The sequence below is a fragment of the Colossoma macropomum genome, unplaced genomic scaffold (genome assembly GCF_904425465.1).
Source record: "Colossoma macropomum unplaced genomic scaffold, Colossoma_macropomum, whole genome shotgun sequence".
NCBI lineage: Eukaryota > Metazoa > Chordata > Actinopteri > Characiformes > Serrasalmidae > Colossoma > Colossoma macropomum.
The window spans coordinates 23,979,493-24,005,865 of record NW_023494795.1 but is presented as its reverse complement, the minus strand read 5'-3'; the positions used below and the strand labels follow the sequence as shown (position 1 = coordinate 24,005,865).

Sequence of the window (26,373 nt, the reverse complement as noted above, 5' to 3'; positions counted from 1 at the left end):
TTTTTGGCCAAGGCTCAGTCGATCACATTCTAACAGAGAGAAAGAGAGTCAAATTCTTCTCTCACTTGTTGCTGTTCAACATTAAATCCAGTCAGGTCACCTTAACTATTCCTGCTGGACAAAAAGTAATCAAAAGCCATCAAAATGGGCACTGAACATTTCATTTTGATTATTGTAGGCCCACTTTTCTTATTGCTCACATTATTTTAAAACTAACTTTATAACTATTTTTTAGTTGAAATTGCAGGAAATTTTAAAAAACCTCAATGTGTTGCCTTGAGAACCAAGGCTACCTGTCAGATACCTACTTGAATTTCTGAAAGGCTGATTGATGCCCACATTTTTCCTTGAGCTCACAAAGACCCTGGGCATTTGAAATTTTGAAAAGGCATTTTGAAAACCGACAGACATACAAGTCCTTAACTGAAAATAGTGTTAATGGCTCATGACCATAATTATTTGAGCATTGGAAAAGCTACAGGAGCTTGCCTGAATGGAAAGTATTAATTTAATTCAGATACTACTGGGCTCATTTTGTTTGAGTTGGTTAAAGAAGCACTTTAGTACTCTGTTTCTTTAGTGCTCAAGCCAAATAAGATGTGTTCTTCAGTTAGTCCTCTTAATAAAGAATCTCAGGATTTTTGCCCTGTGTGTAAGGCTTGTGCATAGATGGCTGTTGTACACATCTTGAAAAACTGACACAGATCCATTTTCCATACTTGTCCGAGGTTGGCTTTTATTGCATATTCTCATGTGCATGTTTTCATATCCTTAATGTCTGCAGACCAGTAAAGTAATAGTGCTTTCAAAATTATTAGCCGTGCATGACAGCTGGCCTTAGAGAAGAAATGGAACATTGGGCAGAGGCATTAAGTAAGTGTCGTTTGGGAGACATCATCAGTTTGTGTATGGAATGGCCTCGCTTGGAAGAACATTAGATGATCTCATAGTTTCCTTTATGAAGCAGGTGAGGACTTTGAAGCTAAAAGTGCTCATATTTTATTTGTGGTTTTGGATGTGTTCTTTTCTCTTCTGAATTGGACTTCTCCACATCTAAGGCTGCTTCAAGGGAGCTCTTTTTACATGATCAGCATTCCCTACTAAACATGAAAACCATGTGCATTTCACTAAATCTCTTTGGATTATACACTGATGTTTTAGGAGAGGGTATTTTCTTCACTACTGCAAATAAATGCTTTCAAAGGAATAAAAAGTCTTGAAATATTATCATGTCAATAATAAAAAGAGCAAGTATTCTTTGTGTTTCCAAATAATTTTCTTCTAGTATATCAAGTATAATTTGCTTCAAAGGGAATTAATTAAACTCAAAGAATGTGTTGAATGAACTAAATAGCAAATGAATTGTTACTTGATTTTTTGGTGAAAGGTATTTATCAGTAAGAGATACTCAATTGTTTTTATCTTCAAAATCAGTGTTATTGAACATTGTTCAGTGGTGGAATTTTTAGATTTTTCTAGAATTTTGAGGTGGATATTTGATTTATGGAAAGTTGCACCAATTTGACAGCTGTTATTGCCGAATTATTTTACGTTTGTCCTCTGACATAATTCACAGTTTTGTAGCTGCTAGGGTTTAAATGGCAGTTTAATGAAAGACGACTGTGAATTGCTCACACCAGATGGTTACACTGTGTCCACTCACTGCACTTGTTTAAAAATTATTCATGCTTTTGGGGCCTGTGTCATGCAAGTGAATCAAATACAAATGTTATGCAATAACAGTGAAGGCACACTTTCATTAACTCTTTGTAAGGAAACCTGTAGTTGGTCAGTGTTGTTGAAGTACTGATGATATCTACGATATGCTACATTGTAATGATTTTTATCATGATATCAATAAAATATTTTCATATTATAAAATGGATAGTTTTGGTCCTAAAATCTGATTGGCTGAGCCGCATTCAAAGCCGCAAGATCCACGATATACCGCTCCTATGACTGGGTCACAACAACTGAACTGTGTATTACTACGCCACAGCACGAAAAAAAACCTTGTGCTGTTAAAGATTATTCCGTTGACTCTCATGCTGCTCACGTGCAGTGTACTGACTAAGTAAGAACCCGTTTTTTGTTTAACCCTTTCAGGCACACATACAGAATTTATTTCAAAATACCAGATGTGTTGATGGGAACAAGTTACAAACCATTAAACTAAACTACATTTTGGGTGAGATTTTTTAGGTGCAGGGTCAAAGGTCATTTCTGAGGTGGTTTCTCTGAGTAACCACTGTGCACTAAGGGGGCTGACTATGTCATTTATGTTTTTCATGTAATACTCAGCTTGCTCTCTGATTTTCATTGTTTTGTTTTAATTTTTTGTGACAAAGGTAAAGTCAGTTCTTTTTCTGGCTGATGCACAGCCCAACATTGCACTCTGTGCACATCCATACTGTGTAATGTAAACCCTTCTTAGTGCTGCACTCAGCATACTGTCTTGATGTGCTTTACACTGGGAGATGAGCAGCTTCAGATTTGTGCTTCTCCCTTGATATGTATGGTTTTTAGTGTGGGAACTGTCTTGCTCTTCTGTCAGCTGACAGTCTTCAGTCTTTACAGAATGTGTACATTTACAACTGGGTCATTGCCCTGGTCACTTTCACGACCTCTGTCGTTTTTATTCTCCCTCATAATCCTTTTGACTGCTCTCACTCTCACTGCATGAAGAATCTGATGGAATGGCTTCTAGCAACAGTCTTATTACCTCCTCAGCACTCATTTTGTTTTTCCATGATGCACTATGATATACAATATAAATCAAATTAGCTCTGTGAATTATCTCTAGGTTTGAATAAACAAACAAATAAACACAATGTTTCCACTATAAGCACAATGTCTTTCACCATTTCTCCATGTGATTATGTGTTTGTCCTAAATGCACTGTGGTTACTCAGGGAAACCACCAATGTAACCATCTACTTCACCTACATTCACAGTGGTTACCAGGCAAAACCACCACATCTTAGCCTTATAAAATGAATATATTAGTTATTTTAATTGTTATTTTGCAAATTCTCATTCTATAGCATGTTATCTACAATTAAAAACTACAACCATACATACAAAACCAACCGGGATCACCTGGTAAGCAGTTTTGGACAGGCTCCTCCAGCAACCATGCAAACCCAGGTTTGCAGAAGAACTACAGTTCTTACATCACTTCCTGTGTGCTACTTTTTTAACTGTCCCAAGAACAACATTCTACATTTTCAAAAAATGTACAGGTTCCCCATTTAAACACTAATGCAAATTGAGAAATGAGAAAAAAGAAAGTGGTTTCTCACAGTAACCACTGTGCCTGAAAGGGTTGAACTGAGGGGCTGGTGGCTTATGTTCTTAACTAGAACTAGGCTGGTCAGCAAGCTAACAGGCTAAAAGATAGCTGACAACCTAAACAACTCAATCACCTACAGTATGATTAACTGTAAACGGCAATATAAAAGCCTAAAAAAAAGGCACTTGAATGGATTACACGCTTCAAATGTTCATGTTTCAGTCAGAAGTCACGTCAAACCCATTCTGAATCCCAGATGGTTCCGTACTCCCTAAATAGTGTGCTAGAATTTCTCTCCTCTACAGCCAAATAGTGCACCATTTATCGAGTATGGTTGGAGCTGAGTCTCAAATGACAATTTCTTAGCTATATTAAGCACTGTTGGGCTGCAGGACCCAGTATTTGAATTCCTACATAGTGCACCATGTAGGGAGCATGGAGCTGTTTGAGATCCAGTCCCAGCATGAGAAGAGGGGTGCCATTGGATTGGTGCTAAATAAGACTCGTGGTGGTAATCTGGTGACCAAAAAAGTGTTGATAAAGCAAAAGTTTTTGCATTAAACAGTGCTGTGTTATCATATGTTCGTTGTTAAGACAAAAATGTCAAAAAAATACAACCAAACGCTTCTCATCATGCCTAAGAACACAATCTTCCTGTGATAAAATCGCAGTAACCCACAGCCTCTTGTGGCTTATTGCTTTATTGTCCACCTCTGTCATATAGTTTATAGTTGCACTCAGAGACAGACATTTTGTCTAATCATACAACTAGTCATTTTAAAGATGCTGCAATTTAAGAGCAGGTCTGCAGTTTAGTTAGTGTCTTTTTTTTTGTGCAATACAAAAGTACTGTTTAAGGGGAATTCTGCTGATTTTTAATTCTGTGTTATTTAACTGTTGAAATGTAAACAAGTCATTCAAAATAGTTTGATGTGAAATGATGCAGTGTAGAGAAACGTGCATATTTTTATATATAATGTTGATAACTGTAAAACAGTGGTAAATAAAAATTGGCCTACCACAGCCTAAAAGTACCTTGCCAGAAGCATTTCAATCTATACTTGTTTTTGATACAGTGCATATAATTCTTTTCATTTGTATCTTTATCACACTATATAGGGACATCCTATGCACCCTCGCAGGGTTATGGCGGCGAGTCAAAGCTCTACAGCCTGGAGCATGGTGTTGAGAAACCTCAGGACAAAAAGAAGAAGAGCTCCGGCCTGGCGACCCTCAAGAGGAGGTTCATCAAGCGCCGCAAGTCCAGCCGCTCGGCAGACCATGCACGGCAGATGCGCGAGTTGCTCTCCGGCTGGGACGTGCGAGATGTTAACGCCCTAGTGGAGGAATATGAAGGCACGGCTGCTCTGAAGGAGCTCAGCGTGCAGGCCGGCCTGGCCCGGCCTGAGGCCAGAACATTGCAGCAGGACCTGGCTGCCCTGTACCAGCACAAATACTGCACAGATGTGGACCTGATCTTCCAGGACACATGCTTCCCAGCACATCGCGCCATCCTGGCAGCTCGCTGTCCGTTCTTCAAGACACTCCTGTCCTCATCTCCAGGCTATGGTGCTGAGGTGCTGCTGGATGTTGGTACGGCAGGGATGGATGCAGCCATGTTCTCCTCACTGCTGCATTACCTCTATACTGGTGAGCTGGGCGCAGAGGACACACGGCTGCAGAACATAGACGTCCTTGTGCGGCTGAGTGAGGAATTCGGGACACCCAACTCTTTGGAAGCAGATATGCGCTACTTGTGCGAGCACATGTGTTACTATGACTCTCTGCTCAGCTTTTCCTCCGAGTCTGAGCTGGTGGAGCCATTCGGTGCCAGCGGGCCTCCTCCCAGCACCAGTAGCTCAAGCCACAGCGCTCCAGAAGAGGAGCTGAGGGCCCACAAGGCAATACTTTCGGCCCGCTCACCCTTCTTCCGCAACCTGCTGCAGCGACGCATCCGTACCGGAGAGGAGATCACAGAGAGAACGCTGCAAACACCCACTCGCATCATCCTGGATGAGTCCATCATCCCAAAGAAGTACGCCTGCGTCATCCTGCACTGTATGTACACCGACGCAGTGGACCTGTCCTTAGTGCTGCGCGGGAGTCCGTCAGCAGGGAGTCTGGGGGAGGTGCAGGCTTTGGTGGCAGGAAGAGGCAGCATGAGTCGAGCCGAAGAGGCCATGGAGCTGTACCACATCGCTCTGTTTCTGGAGTTCAGTATGCTGGCTCAGGGTGCGTCTTTATCTCTCTTTTTTAGGTTTATGCTTGTTATCAGTATTTTGTTTTGCTCTCCTTTCTCACTCTGTTACTCCTCCTTTTTTCCCCCAAGTGCTTTCCCTCTCTCTCACTACCTCTCTACCATATGCCCACAGCCTTATACTAGAAAAGATACAAAAAAATCTTTACCTTACTCCCATTAATAAGACATAGTCCAGTGTTTTTCAATAGCTATTCTCTCAGGTCCACACTAGGGATATACACAGGTATTTCACTTGTATTTGTGAATATCACACTTAGCTATTCTGAAATTTGATTGCCTTAATGTTAACGTGTTGCCAAGGATTTGTTGTTAAGTACATGATTGATAAATCAGAGGTAGTGTGGCTGTACCAAGGCTACCTATTCTAAAGCCCCTTTCACACATGCATTTTCATTGATAAATTTGATGGTAATTGAATGGGAAAGGGTCAAGCCTGAACACAACATGGAGTCAAACCCATGGTAAAGTTGACATGGCAATTTACCTGTACGAAGCTGTGTACGATACTGGAGAAATGACCAAGAGGGTTCTTGTGTGAACAGAAGCCAATGCATTACTGGGTGATACAGAGATGTCTAGATTACAGCAGGCAAAGCTGAACATTTTCTGTGATTGCAGTTTTTTGACAGTTGAATTTTTAGTTTTGAGGGGAGTGTATTTTGTACATAATTCTAGAGGGAATTGGCAAAAATCTACCCTGCAGGCATGCAGGGCTTCTTCTGTGCAACAGCTTGGCCAGCAAAGCAAAATGTCTGTGTTTTACTGTTGAGTTTTCAGAGATGTATTTTTTTCATATATTTTTCATATATGATTCGGAAATGAAGGAGCTGTTGTCTATTCATGCTGAGAACGTCACCTGGGATGTCCAAGGCATGTATGAATGTGTGCATCCTGGTAAAATGCCATGTATGGCCTGCATGTGTAAATGATGCGAAGCCTGAAAATTGAAACAGTGAAAGATGCTTGTCTGACAAACTCCCATGTTAATCTGTAGAAGATGACCAGAGTCTTCAACAGCAACCAGCATTGTACTGTTAGCTGTAGTGTTCATTAGCTCATCTGAAGGGGCAGCCTCAGTTACTCATCCAACAAGTAAACCTACTGATTTCCCTTGGCTATTTTTAAACAAAACAAATCTCATAGAACTGGCTTGTAACTCACTCACATACTCAAACACTCTGTCACTTACATGTACTCCTTTGCATAGTATTCATTTTTTGCACTACACCGGCGCTGTAACCTAAAATGATAAACCTACAGCCCTATGTTAACGCTGGCCTAAGTCTGTTCCCCGCAGTTAAGAGCTCTTGCGAACGCTCGAATATTAGAATTGCATGCTTCTAGTCCAAAATGTTATTAAACTTACGGTAATTTTCTAGGTTTCCTTCATAAAAGGACAACCTGCAGTATATTACACTGGGGGGGAAAAAGTATAGCATTTAATCTTGCAATCTCCCTCCTTATTTTTCTCAAGTTTTCTCTCTCCTTCCCACCTTCATTCTGTCTTTCTCTCTGTGGTCTCACGCCTACACTTCAGGCTTTGTTTACTGCCTAATTAATTCACAAGCTGTCGGAAGGGAAGGTTTTCAGGAGGGTGGAGTGTTTGCAGTGTATTTGCTCCGTATTGTGATTAATGCTGGTGAGGTATTCCCATATGTGCTCCAAAACACTCTAACCACTCCTCTCTTTTCTATTCCTATTGCTTATTCATACATTCTGGATTTGAATTTTTCTATTTTAGAAGATGAAAGTAGTGTTACACCAGCCTCATACTGACAGATAAGTGATTATAACAGTTATGTAATTTATGGATTTTTGGAGTGGGTTCTAGAGAAGCAAGTAGGTTGACTGTTTCCAGTAGAGCTTTGCGTTGAAAACGCTGAAAGACCTCTCATTGAAATGTCACGGGTGTTGTGGAAGTCTGCCTTGGAGGATTGATCAGCCCTCTCAAATTGCTGTTCAATTTCCTCCTTCATTTTTTGCCTTCCACTGCTATTGATTGTTCCATGGTAAAGGAATTGATTCTGCGTCCCAGATCAGTGATTTCACAAAATGGACTATCGACGGAGAAATAATTCCTTTCAGTGGTAACTAGAGAAGTTATATGCAATGTGGACATCTGTATGTAGTCACAGTGATGCTTACAGCACCTACCATTACCAGAGTTAATTTGTTTTAAGAACTGTGTGAATGAAAAGGCCCACTGCAAATGTATGATGCAGTTTAATGCAGTTTAGTAAAGGATAAATGAAAATTTTGAGACAATTACAGATTTTTAAACAGCTAAAAATTCTTGGAACCACTTATTAGGAATGTGGAAATTGTGTCAATATCCAATTATTTAAGTGCACATTTGCCTAAGCATAGCCATTTATAATATGTAACACTTGGGACTAGATCCTAGGATTAGCATTACAGAGAGAGGTAGCAGTCATTTCTTTAGGGTTGCAAATGCGGTAAAATAAATACAATTTATTTTACTACAGACATTTTAGCAGTGTAGTTTAGCATAATGTAAATATTCTGTACTTGTCGAGTACAATAAATACATCAATTATTAATTTGAAATATTAGTCAGATCAAAACATCTGTCCGATTCCCGTATTCTCTTTTTTTTAAAGGAATTATTTGCCGATACAATATGATTACAATATCAGTGCTATAGTCAAAAATCACACAGCCCCCAGGAGTTAAGCGTGGGCCGATCTTATGGACCAAGTGATTTATCGGTCAGGTCCAAATTGATAGTAATTTGACACAGATAGAATACAAGTTGTTTCACACACTTTTTGTCTTCAAAAAAACATATGTGATCGACATCTTATAGTCCTGAACTTCGTATAACTTTCTACATAAGCGTTGTTTTTGGAGGGTGTTTATATTCATTTCCTGCACAATACAATCGATTCTCCTTTTTAAAGTGCTGAAATTGGAGTAAGTAAGCTTGGTATTCTGAGCTTTAATGCCTCAGGATTCAGTTTGTCCATGTCAGCTGATCCACATGACCTGTTGGTAAGCTTTGATTTGTAATGGATAGCGATCAGATGCAGCTCTGTCAGCATAGCCCAGTGATGAGCTCAGGAGGTTTTCACTAGAGCCTTCCACACCAGCCTTCCTGTTGAGAGCCCCATCAGCCATGTATATAATATCTGCCAGTACTCATCCTACCATCAAGTTCTAGTTAATAACTTCATAGCTTTTCTCAGTTACTCACAGAGACCTTATCAGTCACACATGCAAGTCACTCTGCTGGGAGGTCTCCTCATAGATTCAGGAGAGTTGCCTTACTTACTGAAATTAGTCCTGCAGTCTAACATCAGTCAAGGTCACTGTGAAAGACTATAATTGTGCAATAAGTTATTGATGTAGATATGTAAGATATGAATTGTTAAGCTATCTCAGTCCACTATTAGTCCCAGAAAAGCCCAGGTGAAATGCGTCTTCAGCTCCAAACTCTGCCATTCATACAGCGAAAGGCAATTTAAGTGCTTGTGTGTTGTTGGCGTCCTGTGGGAAATAAAAGGAGGTTTTGACCTCTATGAAATGGAGCAATGACAGTCATTTAACACTAAGTCAGCAGTCATACCATGGAAGTAGGTAAGACATAACTAATATGTTGGCCAGGGAAAGACAACATTCTTATTATAAAAAACTTCACCAGTATTCTCCTGTGTCTGAATTTATTGAGTGTTTTGACAAACTTCTTGTTCTTTTCATCTTTGACTTTCAAAAAACTGATTTTGAACAGACTTTTTGCACTGTTGGTGCTGAGAGCACAACCTTGGCTGTATTTTGGTCAACTATTAATCACCTTTCCACCATACATTGTGCTATTATTATTATTATTATTATTATTATTATATTTAAGTTTTTTTTTTTAGTATTTTTTTATTTTGGCACTACAGGTTCTTTGTTGTCTGTTCAGACTTACTTGCAATTCTGGCCTACTAGATGTTTTTTTTCCATAATGTCTGACTTGAGTGACAATAGCGTTTGATCAGTCAGTGATCTGCCCTAGGGATGGGCATGTGCCTGTGCATCAAATTCGATGTCTCTCTATATATTTCTCTCTGTATATATTTGCGATAATACAATGCAGAAATACGGTTCAAACACTTGCTGAATCTGTAGAGTCGCCCTTTTCAATTCCGTTTTATAACGAGATCGTATGTGACTCCCATTCGGATTTGTAAGGCTATGAAGAGAGGTTATGAAACACATCATCTGCCTCTCACCATGTGTAATTAGTGGATTCGTCCACATTTTGTTCGAAAACTGACAAGTGGACACTCAGAAAATCACTGACCCATCATGTCGGAAACCCTTCGTTCAGTTGACATTAGGACAAAGGGCAAAGGGTTTAGAGCGACTGAAGTTACTGCAGCGGTTTTGGAAAGTAGAAACAAAGATAGTGGAAGATTTTGATATGAAACATTATGTTATGTGCAAGTATTTACCTTTGTAGGTGCATTTAAGAAGATATGCAAAAATAAAGAAAATGTGCTTAGACCCCAGAGGGTTAAAAACTCAAGTGTAAGGTGCAGGTGCTACACTGTCCTCTGGTGGAGTGTAGAGTTCAGATATCTCATAGTTCTTGTGAAAATTATATAGAACCTTAGTGACAAGCTAATTTGCCTATCAAAAATTCTAATTGTATTTTTTTTTAACTTTGCATAAATATTTAAATACCAGAACATTCTTACTCATCTCTAGTCTGCACTATTTGTAGGGCCACACATGTCCTAATTCTGTACTCTTGATACTGCAGAATCAAATTCATTGCTGGTATTAAAAAATGATGTTGGGTCACTTAGCAAAATATAGTAGATGCAGACAAAATGTATTCTCATGGTTTTGTGACCATATCATACTGTATAGCACTGCTTGGTGGAAAAGCCCTTAATTGTTGGTACTGTGCTGGACGAATCCAGTTCTGGCACTGATTCTTTTAAAACATGAGGAGGTACTTTGGCAAACATCTTAAAGAGGCCGTCATTACCCCTTTGGCTCTATCATTACTTTGGTGCAATGCAAAAGTACTGTTCTTTATTGTTGCAGAATTTCATTGAAAAAAGTAATAAAATTCAAACATAAATTTACAAAATATAGGCCGTATGCAATGGGCAGGTGAAGTGATGGGTCCTAGAGCAGGAGTAGCAACTTATTTGTTGTGGTCTTTGTTGCTACAGTAAAAATTCTGCTCACTGCATGTTTAAGGTAATGCGAGACAGTGCATTTTCTTTTTTGTTGTTCTTAAAATTGTAGCAGCACATTAAAAATTCAGTACCTCTGTTTAAGAAAGCCATCTGTACTTATGATAAAAGGAGAATTTGCACACAGAGTACTTTTCCCAGACTATAGAAATTCCTATAGTCTGGTATTCTTTTTGCTATTGGACTATGCACAGTAGATGCTGCTGACTTATATTTCATAATTCCTGCAAAGTTGGGCAATCTGAACGTGTTCAATAATCCAGAAAATATCCATTCCAAATTCTCTGTGCTTGGAGAGAATAGTAAGGTGATGGTGTTATCATCTCATTAAATTAAGAACGTCCTCTTTGTGACTGCGCTTTTAAATCTTTTTGTGCTGAAGGTTGCTGAATGATTTAAGACTTACTCACAATACCTTAGCTTGTTATGGACCATTTCATACAAGTGAATCAAAGATGAAAGGAACATAGGCCCTGCTACCAGGCTGAGAAGGTGATGCAGCACAGTCATACAAAGTGGAGTTCTGATGCATGTAGACTTTTGGACCCCACTGTGTACATATTGCGTGTGCGTTTGTGTGTGTGTGTACTACCTGCAACAGCTAACTACGTAACGTTAGTTGTGAGTGTGACAAAACTCAGCAGTCAATCTGTTGAAGCATCTAATTATGCTAATGAAAACTCCACAGCTAAAAATCCTCATGCTGAAGAACTGTATGTTTACTGTGATTGGCTGTTTCGTTCTAAATAAAGTACTAAGGGACTACAGCGTTTTCCCTTTTATTTTAGAGTTGTTACAGATTTGTTTGGTTTTAGAGAGTAACGCAAAAGTAAAGTGAAGAATAGTAAGATTTGTTTTTCCCAGATTGCCTCAGGCTCACCTAAACAGGCCTGAATTGAAAAACATCACTAGAAGCTTTGCATTTTTTCCATAAAGATTTTATTTTGAGGCACAGAAACTGTCTCTGCAAGCTAGTTTCTGGGTCTAACAGCATTTGTTCATAATTTTAATCAGCATAACTGGCTGTCTTGTTCATAGACAGGGATTAGTCAGGGATACTGACATGCCTTTAAATTATGTTTACTGTGATTGGCTGTTTTGTTCTAAATAAAGTACTAAAGGACTACAGCGTTTTCTCTTTTATTTTAGAGTTGTTACAGATTTGTTTGGTTTTAGGGAGTAATGCAAAAGTAAAGTGAAGAATAGTGAGATTTGTTTTTCCCAAAAGTAATTAGTAAAATAATCCAAGAGCAGTTTGAGAGTAGTAATTAGTAATTTGTAATGAATTACTTTTTTTTGAGTAACTACCTTAACATTTGCTCTACCCCATCTAAGGGACCATAGAGACTTTGGGGATATTTGTACCTAATGCTAGAATTTGATCATTTCTATCTGGATCTCATCACCAAAATAAAGTCTGCATGAAACTGTGGAAGAAATTAGTTTTTCTTCCTCATCATTTTTCTTTATTCTGTCATTGTGTCTTTCTCCCGCATACACCCAAAAAACACAGTACAGGCATCTTATTGCACTCTGCTTGTCTTTCTCTTGGTCTTTTTTTATCTTTGTGCCACTAAACATCCCTCCAGCATATGTGCATTTATCTCTCTCTCACACACTCTCTCTTTTTCATATTTCTCATATTTCTTCTCACTTTCTTGCTCACCATACAACAGAGCCTTAATTCTGCTTCAGCTGTAAAATGAGCTCTGCACTTCCATTTGCTGTTTTACGTGACCTTGAGTGGTGACTTCACTTCCCCTCGCTAGACCAAGTTATTGACACAAAACAAAAGCCTGTATCAGATCTTTTTTCTTTTTTTTCAGATTTGCAAATGTTGCTTTGAATGCTTAATTCTGAGAACCTTCAGCAAATTTTCTTCCTCCTTCATGCATTTTAATGTGATTTTATTGTTTGTATCCCTTGTTTTTCCCAAGGCATGTAGTAGAATGCAGTTATTTTTGTCCTGTTCTCAGTTCAGCCATACTTATGTAGCTGAGCAGAGGCTCATCTGCTGGCCGCTCACGTGTTCGTTCATCAGGCCGCTCTAGCTAGCCGCAACTTGGTGACAAAATCTAAAGTGAAGTCTCTCAGGCATCGACTCAACCCACTAATGAGAACTGTGTCTCCTGACCACAGAGGAAAATCTGCTGTGTGACATCAGACTAATGATCAGGAAGTAGCAGAGAACACTTCCCATGTTGTTTTCTGGCTTTTTCTTCAATCATGATCACCCCTCAGAGGAATTGTACACACTGAGCTTATGCTTTGTTGGGTAACACATAGCTTTGTAGTTTTACTTCGTTTCCATGATAATGGCCTAGATTTCAGACTGTTTCTGAAAGGGCAAATTTTCTTCTGTTTATTTTAGGGGTGGGTGATTATAGCGATGTGTTAAATTATGGCACAGTATACTTTTTTGAATTTATCATGTCTGTTAGGGCTGTCAGCTGGACTCAGATTTAATTGGAGTTTTCCTCATGTTTTGTTAGTTGAATATATTTAATCTCTCAGTACATACTTTGAGTCTGTAAATGACAAAACCAGCATCAGCAACAACTGCAGTAAACGGCATTTTTTTTTTAAGACAAGGTATCTTCCTAGATCCATAAATAGATTCTCAATACGTATCAAGCATCCCTAAAATCCTGCAGTGTTATAAGCCAGTTGTTCTCAGCCTGGACTCACAAAATGGTTGTTGATAAAGGGGGCATGGGGCTATTTTTGAAAAAATTTTTGATAATGACTTCCATGAAATCCCCCCAGACTAGCGATACCCTGTCATTACAAGCTTAAACAGTGAGTGAATGCCTGAGTGAAACCGTGTATCTACAGGATTATTAGCTTGCACAACAAAGCATCCATGTTTGGAGCACTGGCTTAGAGCAGTGCAGACCATTCAATGGCATGTTCTTCTGTGCATGTTACTAATTCCTGGCCTGCAATCTACCAGGAGCCACAGCCACAGCAGAGGCTTTCATAATTCTAATGGACATTTTCTACGTTTAGATTTTTTTTTTCTTCAGTGAGTTTGACAGATACATGAATTTTGAATTTTATTTTGACAGCCCTAGTGAGTAAGTACTTCTGGAACACTGATCAGCTACATATATTATAAAGACAGATTTAGATGATCTACAGAGAACCTGAAAACAATAACAAATGCATCGTACTACATAACTAGATACTCTGCATATAACAAGTAGCTGACTGGGTGTCAGGCCCTTATGCTAGGTATGCACCAACATTTTTGCTACCAAAAATGGTGATGCCACAGCCATCTGTTACTGAAAGTCCAGGAGAGGCATCACTCTGTCTGGATGGGTAGGATGGCCCTCCCTCTCCACCTATGGCTCGGCCCAGTGCTAGCCAACATGGGCATCTGTTACCTAACATAACAGCTTACAGTTAGTGCTCTCCTCCAAGCGTGTTGAGCCGTCCAGTGTCGTTGCATTAGCAGGAGTTTGAAAACATGTAGTGGCTGGCTTCACACTCAGAGGAGTGTAAAAAATGCTCTTGAGATTTTTTTTGGCTGAAAGACATAAAAAGGCCAAAACTTTTGACTGAAAAAAAGATTAAATAGACCTCAGACAGACTTCAACAAATAATTTTAAATTGAATGAAAACGTTTCCTTTATTTCCCTGTACTGGGCAGCTCAGACGTATTCAAAAAGAGCAGCAGCAGGTCAACAGTGAAAATGTCAACTGTGTGGATCTATTTCATGAGACATTACATAAGTGATATGTAATCGCTGTTTATGCCACGTATCAAGAGGAGGTTCATCACCCAAGAACTTCTCCACTGCAGGTTTGATTCACTATTTGAAAACACAACTTGACAGAAGCAAAAAGAGAAGTCACGGCTAGCGTGCCGACGCCACCTTTAGCTTTAGTTTGCTGTTGAAGCCTACAACCTGTAATAATTTTAGTATGTTTATTTTTTCAAATATTTTAATTTGTCAGCAATCTTTTGAGTTTTTAGTTTTAGTTCTTGTCCCAATGTGCCCTAAATTTTGGTTTTGGTATCAGCCAGGAATTTTAGTTTCAGTGTATCACTGCATTATCCCAATATATTTTATTTGATTCTTTGTTAAATAGTTTATTGCTGACACTGATTGTACTCGTTGTAAATGTGGGGTTCTGTTTTGCTGGGGCATTTTGTTATATTCTGAAAATGAAGCATTGTGGTACATACCACATGTATACTTAGAAAAGCAATTAGGGTATTACATTGTTTGCCATTTTAGCCACCTTTTAGTTTCTGTCTGATTTTTGATATCCATTGCGTCTTTTCTACAGCAGTAACACTGAAGGTCTCTTTTTAGGTTTCACTGCACTAGTGACTTTGTTTATGAGCGATGCCAAAAGTGATAGACAGATAAGAGAAGGAAATGAGTGTTAGGAGAATCCACTAAGTGCCACTGACATGCTGATGATATCAGCTCCGACTTCGCCCTGGAGAGATCAAGTCTTCTACTGAGCTGGGCATCCGAATGCCCTTGGCTAAGGATTTGTTTATGCTTACTCTGCCTGTCCTATGTGTGCTTATTTAAGTATGAAAACATGACCTCAGTCTGTTTACAATTTCAAAAGGTTCTAATATTTTGCTCTGAGCTCCTGCTGGTAGTGTGTCTATGCTGGCGCATGGTAAAAGCAGCAGCAGTCATACTCTTCAGCTTCCTCTCCCCATAAGAAAGGAGCCAGCCGTCCTCAGGTGCTCTTGCACCCCATCACTGAAGTGACATTTTCATTAGTTCCCAGCCGTCAGCGCTCTGCTTTAGCTCTTTTTTGGCAGCAGCCATCTCCTACTTAGAGTTCCTCCTTGAGACAGGGAGCCAGAAAGTCTTTTGACTGATTTATTTATGCTGTTGCTGTTTGTTATTTCAGCCTCTTAAATGAGGCCTTGTGCTTAAGAGTTGCACACCATGAACGTGTGTGAGACTGGAGTGTATGTTTGTGTATGAGAGAGAGAGAGAGACTTTTATTCCCAGTGCAATAGGACCTGTTTTTCTATGAAAAGCTGACACATCGCCTCCATTGGCTGTAGCAGGAAAGCTCCTCAGAGCTTTGGCAGCTAGAGATCGCAAACTATCTAAACTGACTAAACTCTGAAGGCTGTCTTAGAGGACAATCGTTAGTGCTGTCTTGTTAACTAGGCTGATGTGGTGTTTCAAATAGTGAAGAATTATAAAAAAAAAAGTATAGTTTTGCACCATCAGCTGCAAGGCACTTGTCATTCAAGTGTTTGCTGTATTATTTATTTGTGTATTTTTTGACTTAGCCATCATAAGATAAAAGCGTTCTTGAACATTAGCTGCAAATTGTAATTAGATCTCTCAAATGACCATTAGACAGGTTGTTCTCCATTTTTCACTTTTTTCAGAGAGCTGTCGAGAAGAGTGAAGTGATCTGTTTTCCTGCGGGGCGGGCTCTCGTTCCACTGCCACTGGCGCGAGATTGTTTGTTTACATTGCCAGAGAGACGCTGCTGTCGATCATTATGCATTTTACATTTTAAACATTTGAAACCATGTTGACAGATATAGTTTGCGTTTGCTATGTGATGATTCTAAAAATCAACCCAAGTATTACTCTAATTTACATTCTAGTGCAATTAGTGGATTTATACTGGTGTTTTATCCTCGCCTGAAAGAATGAAAAATTGCTCAATAGTGCTGCTTATATTGCAAAATAAGAATGTTCAAGTGACGGACAGCCTGAGCTTACCTCACCTTTGCGTTACTGCACCTGTTAGAGATTTTGTTATTTTTGTAAGACCCAGTGTTGTAGTGTTTCTGCTCTATTGGTATTTTTGTATTAGCTGTAGATGAATAGAGGATGAGTAATGGGATGACATGGCTTCATTTAATTAAGTGTGTAGCACCACCTACTGTTCGTCTCAGTGTCAATTGTGCATACGCAATTCAACAAGTCGGGGCAGATCAGTCACTCATTCAGTCAGTGACTCAGTAAGATACAGTGACTCTCAGCGGTCGACAAGAATCAACACACCATTAGGTCTCGAAGTCTGTTGACATTGTGTTGTATAAATCTGTTTTTATTGTGTAGTTTACTTTGGTTTAGTTTAAGATTTTTATACTTTTAATTTATAGAATATTTTCTCTTTTTTTTTCTCCTGTTGTCTTTTCAATTTCTCACTGATTCTTTTTTTTTAACTTTTAAATCAAAGTTTTACTCTCTTGTTGTTTTTGTCTATTACTCCTATTTATTTTTTTGCTTTTTGTGTAGCTTTTAATTTACATAAAGTTGTTGTTCTTGTTCTTCTTCTGTTATTATTATTTGTAATCGTAGTATTAAAACTTGGTTTTCAACACAGCTGCACAACAGCATTTAGCACTGTAGAGTGAAACAACGTTTAACATGCTTATGTGACGTCCCTGCAGGCTGTGAGGACATTGTGGTGGAGAGCATCTCGCTGGACTCTGTGGTGGCCATCCTTAAGTGGAGCTCACAGCCCTATGGCTCGAAGTGGGTCCATCGGCAGGCAATGCACTTCTTGTGCGAGGAGTTCAGCCAGGTCATGACATCGGATGTCCTCTACGACCTGAGCAAAGAGCACCTGCTCAGTGCCATCCAGTCTGATTATCTACAGGTGAGTACTGTTGTACACATGAGGTTATGCACACCAGTAATGTATTATGTGTTAACAAATTAGTCATGAAAGACAAAATGTTACTCAGATGCTGCATCTTGTTGTAGTATATGAATGATTATGACTCCCTTTAGTGAAGATTTATCGCAACATCTCTTTCCTTCAGGTCCAAGAAAATATCGTTATAGATATTTCTCGCATGCTATATTGAATTTCGCAGCGTATTGACACAAATCTCTGACAGCATCTTTTTCTATTTCATTTCTGCCTTCAAAAATAAATTCCAGCCTTTCTGTCAGAAGCATGAGAGCGTGATTCAGCATAATATGCGCTAGTCTCTCTTGCTGTTTTAACCTTGACCTCATTCCATCTACAAACCTTTTCCTCTGCCTCTGCAGCTCCTTCTGTTCGGGGCAGCAGTGTGTCAGTGTCAGGTTGTTTTCCTGCCTCTGCTGAATAGGGACTCTTGCCCTCAGAGTCTGCAGGTTTTTTTTTCTTTGCAGGCACATATGAGTCAGCTGTATCAGATGGCCTCTTAACTCTTCTCAGTCAGCTTTGCTGGGCAGTATGTTCTCCAGCAGAAGGAGTAGAGCCCTTAACTCTGACACTGATGTAGTCATCTAGTCCGTCTGGTGTCTGAGAGAAAACATAAACATGAGTGGACAGTTTTACGGGTCTGCTTGCCATGGCAGTGGACAGTTTGGTGATTGTTTGCCACAATGTCTTAATGCTGTAAAGGAGGAAATCATTTCAACACTTGTAGCTGAATAGAATAGAGAGAAAATAGGCAAGAAACTCCTTGCTGAAGTTATCAATTTTCTCAACGGCTAAGTTCATTTTGAATGAAATGAAAGATCACCTTTGTCCAACAGCAAAATGTTGAAAAGGCTTTTAGCAGTTGCAGTAGCTTGAATGACCTATTTTGAGTTGTGAAGTACAAAGCAGATGAAATGCTGCATTCCGTGTGCTGGACAAGGTGTAGCTGGCACTGGTCGGCGTCAGCAGTACAGACAGAGCCAAAGTGTGAACCAAATCTGTCTGCTCTTCTCTGCCTCCCACAGGCCAGCGAGCAGGACATCCTCAAGTATGTAGTGAAGTGGGGAGAAAACCAGCTCATCAAGAGGATGGCTGATCGGGGTAGGAGCAGAGTTTTTATTGTGACCACTTGGTTTTAAGGATATGCCTGTGTTTTTCTTAGTTTCCATGTATGAATCGACTAGATTGAGGAGTGAATGTAGCCATTTGAAACTTCTTATATTCTAGATCAAAAGTGTTTAATCAAATTAAAAGCAAGGAAAAGGTTTTCATGATATAGGCTCTTTAAGTTAACCCTATAATTCATATATGAAGTGTGTTGAGTATAAAGCAGGTTCCCTGATCCTGATCCCTGATTTATTTTTATGTAGATATAATTAGACATAATTGTAATCAGACATAATTGTAACCTTCTATAGCATTAATAGACACTCTAATCCAGAGCAACTGGAGACCGGAAAGTAGCATTAAGAGTCTTGCCTATGTGATCTTCATAAAGTGTATAATAGTATATATTATATTATCTAATATTTTCAAACATAGAGACCTTGTACATAGAGGAAAATGTTCTGCACTTGTGAGGAAAAAGAAAGTATGATTGGCCAATAGAGGTTTGATTAAGTAATAATAAAAAGTAATATCATTACTACTTCTGTCAGTACTACTTCTACTACTACTACTGATAATAATAATAATGATGATGATATTAATAATAATAATCATCGTCATCATCATCGTCATAGCTCCCTACATGCTTAGAAATGGGCCCACACTGCTGCGTAGTAAGATGCCAATAACCATAGAAAAGCTAGGATATTTACTCTATATGTTCAAAAGTTTGTAGACACCTGCTCATCTCAACTTTTTGAAATCAAGGGTATTAGTAAGGAATTTGTCCCTCTTTGCTGCAGTAACAGCCTCTACTCTTCTGGCAAGGCTTAAACAAGATGTTGGAACATTGTAGTAAATATTTGATTGCATTCAGCCAAGAGAGCATACGTGAGTTCAGGTGCTAATGTTAAATGATTAATTCTAGATCACAAATGCCACTCCAACTCATTCTAAACGTACTGGATGAAGCTTCACTGCAGAAAACATGGCTACATTGCTCCACAGCCCAATACTAGGGGGCTTTATACACCTCTGGCTGACGCTTGGTATTGAGCATGATGACCTTATGCTGCATTTACATTACACCTACATAATGGATCCCATTTATTTTCAACCGGAAACATCGGCTCCATCAGACATGACTGCACAGTACAAAATTGGTCTCACTTGACCGGATTTCAGAGATTGCATCAAAAAAAGTAAATGGAGCTGAACTTTATGCAGATTAATCCAGCTAATCCAACATTTACCCAGTTAGGATGCAGGTGGCATTTGCATGATTTGAGCATTCCATTCTGTTTGTAATGGTTTTCTATGGACATTGTACACAGACTAAGCTGTGTGTGCAGTTGAATGCCTGGTTCAGCAACAGGTGCACATCAAAGTATTGAGTTCACTAATTAGAACCAGTATCTGGATGTTTTTGGACATATAGTGTATCGGTGAAAAGAAATCGTATGGTACTCTGAGAGCTGTTGTATTTGCTCATAAAATCATTGTTTGATGTGTAAGTCATACAGGAGTCCTGAATAAATACTTAAAAGCTTAGATGAATAAACCAGACAAGAGAACAAAGAACTCCTTTTCATCTGTATCGGGTTGCTTTACCAAAAAATTATATAAAATGCATAGATGACCTCTACTGCAGATAGACCTGCAGGCATATAAATTGATGGAGCTTCAGAGATTGGTTTCAGAGAGCAGCCCTCCTGAAGCAGTTGGAACTGAAGTGCCTTGCTCAAGGGCACAAAAGCGGCAGATAGAGCAGGATATTGATACCAGTAATCCTCTGGAACCCTTCACTCTCCACCCTCATTCTCCAGTCTGTGCTGTTAGTTTAGAAAGTTGAGAGCTGGAAGGCACTTTTGTTTCTGTGAACTGTTCACATTCATTCTAATCTGAGTGTGTGCCTGTATATGCACATGTATTTCAGAGCCCAACTTGCTGAGTGGCACAGCACATAGCGTGAATAAGCGCGGAGTGAAGAGGAGAGATCTGGACCTGGAGGAACTGAGGGAGATTCTGTCTCCTCTTCTGCCCTGTGTCCGCACTGAGCACATTCTGCCCATCAACAGCGAGGTTCTCTCAGACACTGTGAGCGACTTACGGAACCTTTCAAGTGTTTGGAGACCCCTAGCTTTTTGCAGTGCTTTTTATACAAATGATCATGTTTTATTTGACTGTTTCCAATATTGCCCTAAATAAAAAATAATGTTTAGGTACTGTCATTTCTCTGGGCAAGAACTGTACAACTAAAGAAACAACTGACAGAATGCTACCTTTTGAATAGTGTTTGGCATGTTATCCCATTGTTCTATTTAAGCACCGAAGGTGTGTAAATCACCTCTGGGCCAGAGATGTTTCCGTATGTCCTTTTAACCATAGTTTGGAGAAGAAAAGTGAAAAAGCATTATTTAAGCAAGACCAGGGGTTGTATAACATAAACATTGTGACTCTCAAATCTTATCGTTTTAGTCTCCATGACAATTCACTTAGGAAGTCTTATCCTTCCTCCAGATAAGAATATTACAAAATTAAACAAATTTCCTAAATAGTGTCCTATCTTTAGGACAACCCCAGATTGTGTTTCAACCTTATGTTTCTACTGTTAGCTATTCTACTAAAATGCAACGTTATTGTTTCAGGCGACTGTGGCAAGCAGTGTAACTCGCTGTAAATAGCATGATGTTACATTTATTCTTACAGACTCATTACCTGTGTGTGTTAATGTTAATGAAAATGACAATACAATATTGCAACAATGTTTGTGAATAATGAGGAGACAGTTAAACACATGGCAGTGTGTTTGGAGCATTAGCATGGCTTCTATGCTGGCTTAAACTTTTTCCAACTTCTTCATCGCACTTTGTTTTGTTTTGACTTTTTTTTACAAAAGTAGCTGTCTAGTTAGCTAACTTGTGTAATCAAAATAATAAAAAATACAGCTGTGCGTAAGTGTTCTATCTTGAGAAAAGGTGCGTAAGTGTTCTATCTTGAGAAAAGATACTGTAATATAAGATCATTCCTAAATTAAGATTTAATTTGCTTCTGTAATGTGAATTAATTAATTAATTAATTAATTAATTTTTACCGTGAGTCTGTCTGATCTTAACTTAGGACTAAGCATGGAAAGTTTCTGCAATACAGCCCCTGCTCTTCATACCAAGGAACACACTTTTGAGGAACATGAGGTTGAAAGATGTTGTGCAAAATATAGTGTTAGCAAAAAGCAGTTTGTAAAAAAGCCTCATGCGTGTTGTATATAGTGATAGAACACGGTAGCACACCGGTTCTACACACTGAAATTGATAAAATGGTTTTAGGTGGGATAAAGGTGACATAAGTAACAGTTTAAAAAAAAAAAAAACTTTTGACAACTTTTCTTTGAGAGAAAACAGGATGAAAGATTCCTCTCTTTAATCTGGTGAAGGGCTAACCTTGTCTTCTCCTGCTCTATCTCCTGAAAGCTGAAGCGTGGTCTGATCAGCACGCCTCCTTCAGACATGCTGCCCACAGCTGAGGGTGGCAAGGCCAATGCCTGGCTCAGGCAGAAGAGTGCTGGAATCTACGTTCGCCCTCGTCTCTTTTCCCCCTACGTGGAGGAGGCCAAGGTAGCCTTTCCTGCCTATCCACCCCCATGTACACTCAATTATACATTATAGCAAACATATCCTCACCCACAGAAAGAAACCACGCAGTGTAGTTAGAAACCGGTTAAGCTAAGCAAACTGTGGATTTGTTTGTAAACCCACCTACCAACTTTTCCACTTAGAAGAGGAATTTGAAGCCATTTGTAAATCAGCTCTCGTCTGAAAGTTTTTGTGTCTGTGTGTTTGTGTATATTAGGCGGTTTTAGATGAGATGATGGTGGAGCAGACTGATCTGGTGAGGTTGCGCATGGTGCGCATGTCCAACGTGCCTGACACGCTCTACATGGTCAATAATGCAGTACCCCAGTGCTGTCACATGATCAACCACCAGCAGCTGGCTGGCAGCCAAACAGCCCCGCCCTCAGTTGTGGCCAATGAAATACCAGGTGGGTGGAGCTTGCTTTTAATTATTCCAGTGATGAGTGATCCCCTTTACTCCTCAGGGAGGGTGTGTGTGGCAACTCACGCACTGTAACAGTGCTTTATCTAAATATCCTTGTTTGCATTTTTTTTATTATTATAATTGATTGACTTTTCCAAATAATTGGATGTGACTAATTTGTTCGTTACTTAGATGTTTGTTTCTTTTTTTAGTATTCAGAAGCTTTGTCTTGTTTAAGCCACATAAATTGTAGCTGATAATATATGGAAAATGTTAAAAATAAATTATAGCTGGTTAGTTGACCAAGTTAATGCTGGATATCCATATCACATCGCCACAGAATGTGACAAACTGCACTGCTTTCCACGTGACCACCAAAGCTAAAATTACAGATGTGAGGAAGTCAAATATGGCCACTTTAAATAATGCATGATTTGCAATAAAAGGCTGGTATGCCACGTAGACACGACAAGTTTGATGAATCATCCCCAGTATGTAAGTATAGTGATACGAGTGTTTAAGTACTGCTTGATAGACTGCATGCCTTACACCAGGGGTTCCCAATCCCAGTCCTGTCCTAACAACCCAACTCTACGCACATTCTTGTGCTTTATTTTATCAAGCACATGAGTCAATACATTAATACTAATTAATACTAATTAATAAGTACCTTGTTGGCTGTCAGGTGTGTAGTGTAGAGGAACCACAAAAATGTAAATAGCAAAGAGTTACCAGGACGGGGATTGGGAACCCTTATTTTATACCACTGCTGAGTTCAGTTAATTTGCGTCATTATCAGTAGATAGTGTTATGTCGTTGCCGCTAGATATATTTTGAACTGCGGAAAGAAACCTACCTAAAAATGATTTGCATTTACGTTTGGCAGGTGCTCTTGTACAGAGCATTTTTTTGTGTGTGTGTGTGTGTGTGTGTGTGTGTGTGTGTGTGTGTGTGTTACATTGTGTTACAGATGTAGGTGAATGTAGTGTTAGGATTCTTGCCCAAGTTGTAGCCTGATCAAAATGTAAACAAATAATGGACCCATCAGAAAATAGCTACTTTTTTGACAAATTGTTTACCTGAAGGTTGTAGGGATCCGCCCTTTTCTCCACTTCATGGGTAAATTTCTCCTCTTCCATTTTGAAGATCATGTTCTGCCACTCGCAACTGGTGTAGAGAGCTTCTTTGATTATAATGGTAACATTTTGGTTTTGTCATTGTCACTCGTTCATGTTGCCTGTTTTTAGGACATTGTTTAATGGACATTGTAACACCATAACTTTTTATTTTTAGGGCCGCCCAGTAAAATTCTAATGTTGAGGCTTTCAGATTTCCACTTTCAGAGGTCCAGAGAGTTAATTAGGGGTTTCCAGATGGCCAGAACCTCCTGCTGTTTCCACTTGGCCAATGCACTGTTGAGAGCACTTCATAGTCAGACACATGAAAGAAATAAGGTGTACATATTTGACAGGAAAGTGAGGCTTGCTAAGTTTTATGCAGGAGTTAGACTGATAGCTGTGGATTTACCTTTGAGGCTGTCCAAGACCTCAGTCAGTGTTTCAGGTGATATTTTCATATTAAACAGGATATTTGCTGTGAAAGGATTTGCAAGATATAGTTCAAGGCTTTTTATAGATGTTTTGTGGGCTTGGCATGTGGGTGAAAACAATGGCCTTGGTAGCTGGCAAGCTTTGCGGTGGTTGTAGGTGGTGAATCTTCATTTCAGCATCAAACTAAAACACACTCTTTCAGCAAGAAACTAAAATACTTTGACTGTTTGGTAGTCATTAATACACTGTCTGTTTTTCATTTACCCAACAGTGCATTTTTGTAAAGTCATTAACAACATTTGGTTGTTATCTCAAGCAACTTGCAAATCCCTGAAAGTCTGTGAAAGTCCATTCTATGCCATGGTCGAATTCTCCTTTCTCCGCTGTTCCCCTAAATACACATTGTGCTGCATTGTGTCTAGAACTTTGGTTTTATTTTCAGACATCATTATGCGGTTTAAACAGAAGGAGCGGTTTAAACAGAAGAGCTGAAAGTTAATACGCCAATTAAAGTACTGTATCTCGCTCTGTCTTTCTTTTTTTTTCTCTCTCTCTCTCTCTCTCTCTCTCTCTCTCTCTCTTTTCTTTGTTCTCATTTCCTTCTTCTATCCTTTCTTTCTGTCTGTTTTTCTTTCTTTCTTTCTTTCTTTCTTTCTTTCTCTCCATCAGTTCCGAGGCTGGCAGTGGTGAAGGAAATGATTCGTCGGTTGCAGGAGTTGCGGCACACAGATCAGGTGCAGCGAGCGTACGCACTGAACTGCGGTGAGGGCGCTACAGTCAGCTACGAGCTGCAGATCCGCGTGCTCAGGGAGTTTGGCCTGCCTGATGGAGCTGCAGAACTGCTCCAGGTAACAAATCTCACACCCTTGTTCTCAGGAAACAGTCTGTGCTTCCCACTGAGTCCCAGGTGAAAAATCAGTAGGTTATTTGGATGCTGGGATTGAAATTCACTATGATGTATTTAAATGTATGCTATGTTATTATTGCTATTAAAGAAAATTCGTGAAGGGCACGAATACGACAGACACAGTTGTGGTTTTCTTGCCAGTTGCTACATCATGTGGAGCATCACTGAAAATGCTTTAAATTGTGGCATTACTCAACATAGAGTGCAATGTAGAGCAGTTGTGTAATAATGTACATATTGTTCGCATCTGTGCATGCAGTAAGTTGCTAAGCAAAAACCTTTCAGAACATTTTACTCCATTCATGTTTTATTAATAGGGCCCAGTTTTTCACTTGGCCTCTTGAATTGTTCACTGCAGGTTCTGCATTATATGTTCCTTTTATCATTCTTCCCTTTAGCATTTCATTCACTAGCTCAATTCTCATGTTATTGTTACTCTGCTGTGAGTGTTTTCAAGTGCAAAGCTGTGGTTCGAGTTTCCATCATTTTTCATGTGCTTAGTGTTGAGTGACCTGCACGCCCAGGCCTGAATCAAATTAAATGAAATTTGGAAAGGACATTTCCTCTTCGTGAAGTGTTCGAACACAGACAGTCTAAACCGTGTTTGTTTTAATATGGCTTGAGCACAAATGTATCCAATAAGTAATAGTTGTTTTCTGTACACTCTTTTTCAGAACCCGCACAAATTCTTCCCTGAGGAGCGTTTTGGAGATGAGAGCCCTATCCTGGCTGGGCGCCAGTCAGGTCGCTGTCGTGTCAACAGCACACCAGCGGTGGAGAGCATGTTCACAGACCTGCAGGCTCTGGTGGGTTTCCACCCACCCCTACCCCCACCTCCACCTCCATACCACCCCCCCACCACACCGGGCCATAGCCAGCAGCAACTCAGGACTGGCTGGAGGCCTCGCGTGCCCAGCCAGCCGCCCTCTCGCTCTTTTTCCTACCCTTGCAACCACTCGCTGCTCCACAGACAGCCGTCCTCTAAAATGGGCAGCCCCATTTACCCACCCGGAGCCAAGGCCCTGCCCCCAGACTGTACCAACCCACAGGGGAGGAGCCTGAACCTAGAAAAACAGGGGGTAAGTATTGGGAGTGTGGTGGCAGAGGTGCTGACAAGGAAATGTTTGACTTGATGTTTCATTCAGAGTTAAGAGACAGGGGCTTGAATTATATTTTCATACATTAACAGAATAGTGTGACCAAAAAATATAAAATTTATTTTTATATAAACATTTTATATATATAATTTTCCTTTATGTAGTTGATCAGCTAGGGCATTTTTTTGTGTCAGTTTCCATCTTTAGCTTTGTGCTGGAGATAAAAGGCTAGTGTAGGTAATATTTAATGGAAGCTTATACCCC

General features: G+C 39.6%; 1 protein-coding gene across 1 annotated transcript in view; it reads left to right on the top strand.

Moving 5' to 3' along the window:
- Window positions 1-26,373, top strand: part of btbd7 (BTB (POZ) domain containing 7) — a 52,266-nt gene that overhangs the window by 18,466 nt on the left and 7,427 nt on the right. Inside the window, exons 3-10 of the mRNA XM_036581945.1 lie at window positions 4,412-5,524; window positions 17,169-17,377; window positions 18,439-18,514; window positions 20,457-20,617; window positions 21,991-22,134; window positions 22,370-22,559; window positions 24,775-24,953; window positions 25,687-26,091. Of these exons, the coding sequence (XP_036437838.1) occupies window positions 4,412-5,524; window positions 17,169-17,377; window positions 18,439-18,514; window positions 20,457-20,617; window positions 21,991-22,134; window positions 22,370-22,559; window positions 24,775-24,953; window positions 25,687-26,091 (2,477 nt within the window). The remainder of the gene's footprint in view (window positions 1-4,411; window positions 5,525-17,168; window positions 17,378-18,438; window positions 18,515-20,456; window positions 20,618-21,990; window positions 22,135-22,369; window positions 22,560-24,774; window positions 24,954-25,686; window positions 26,092-26,373) is intronic.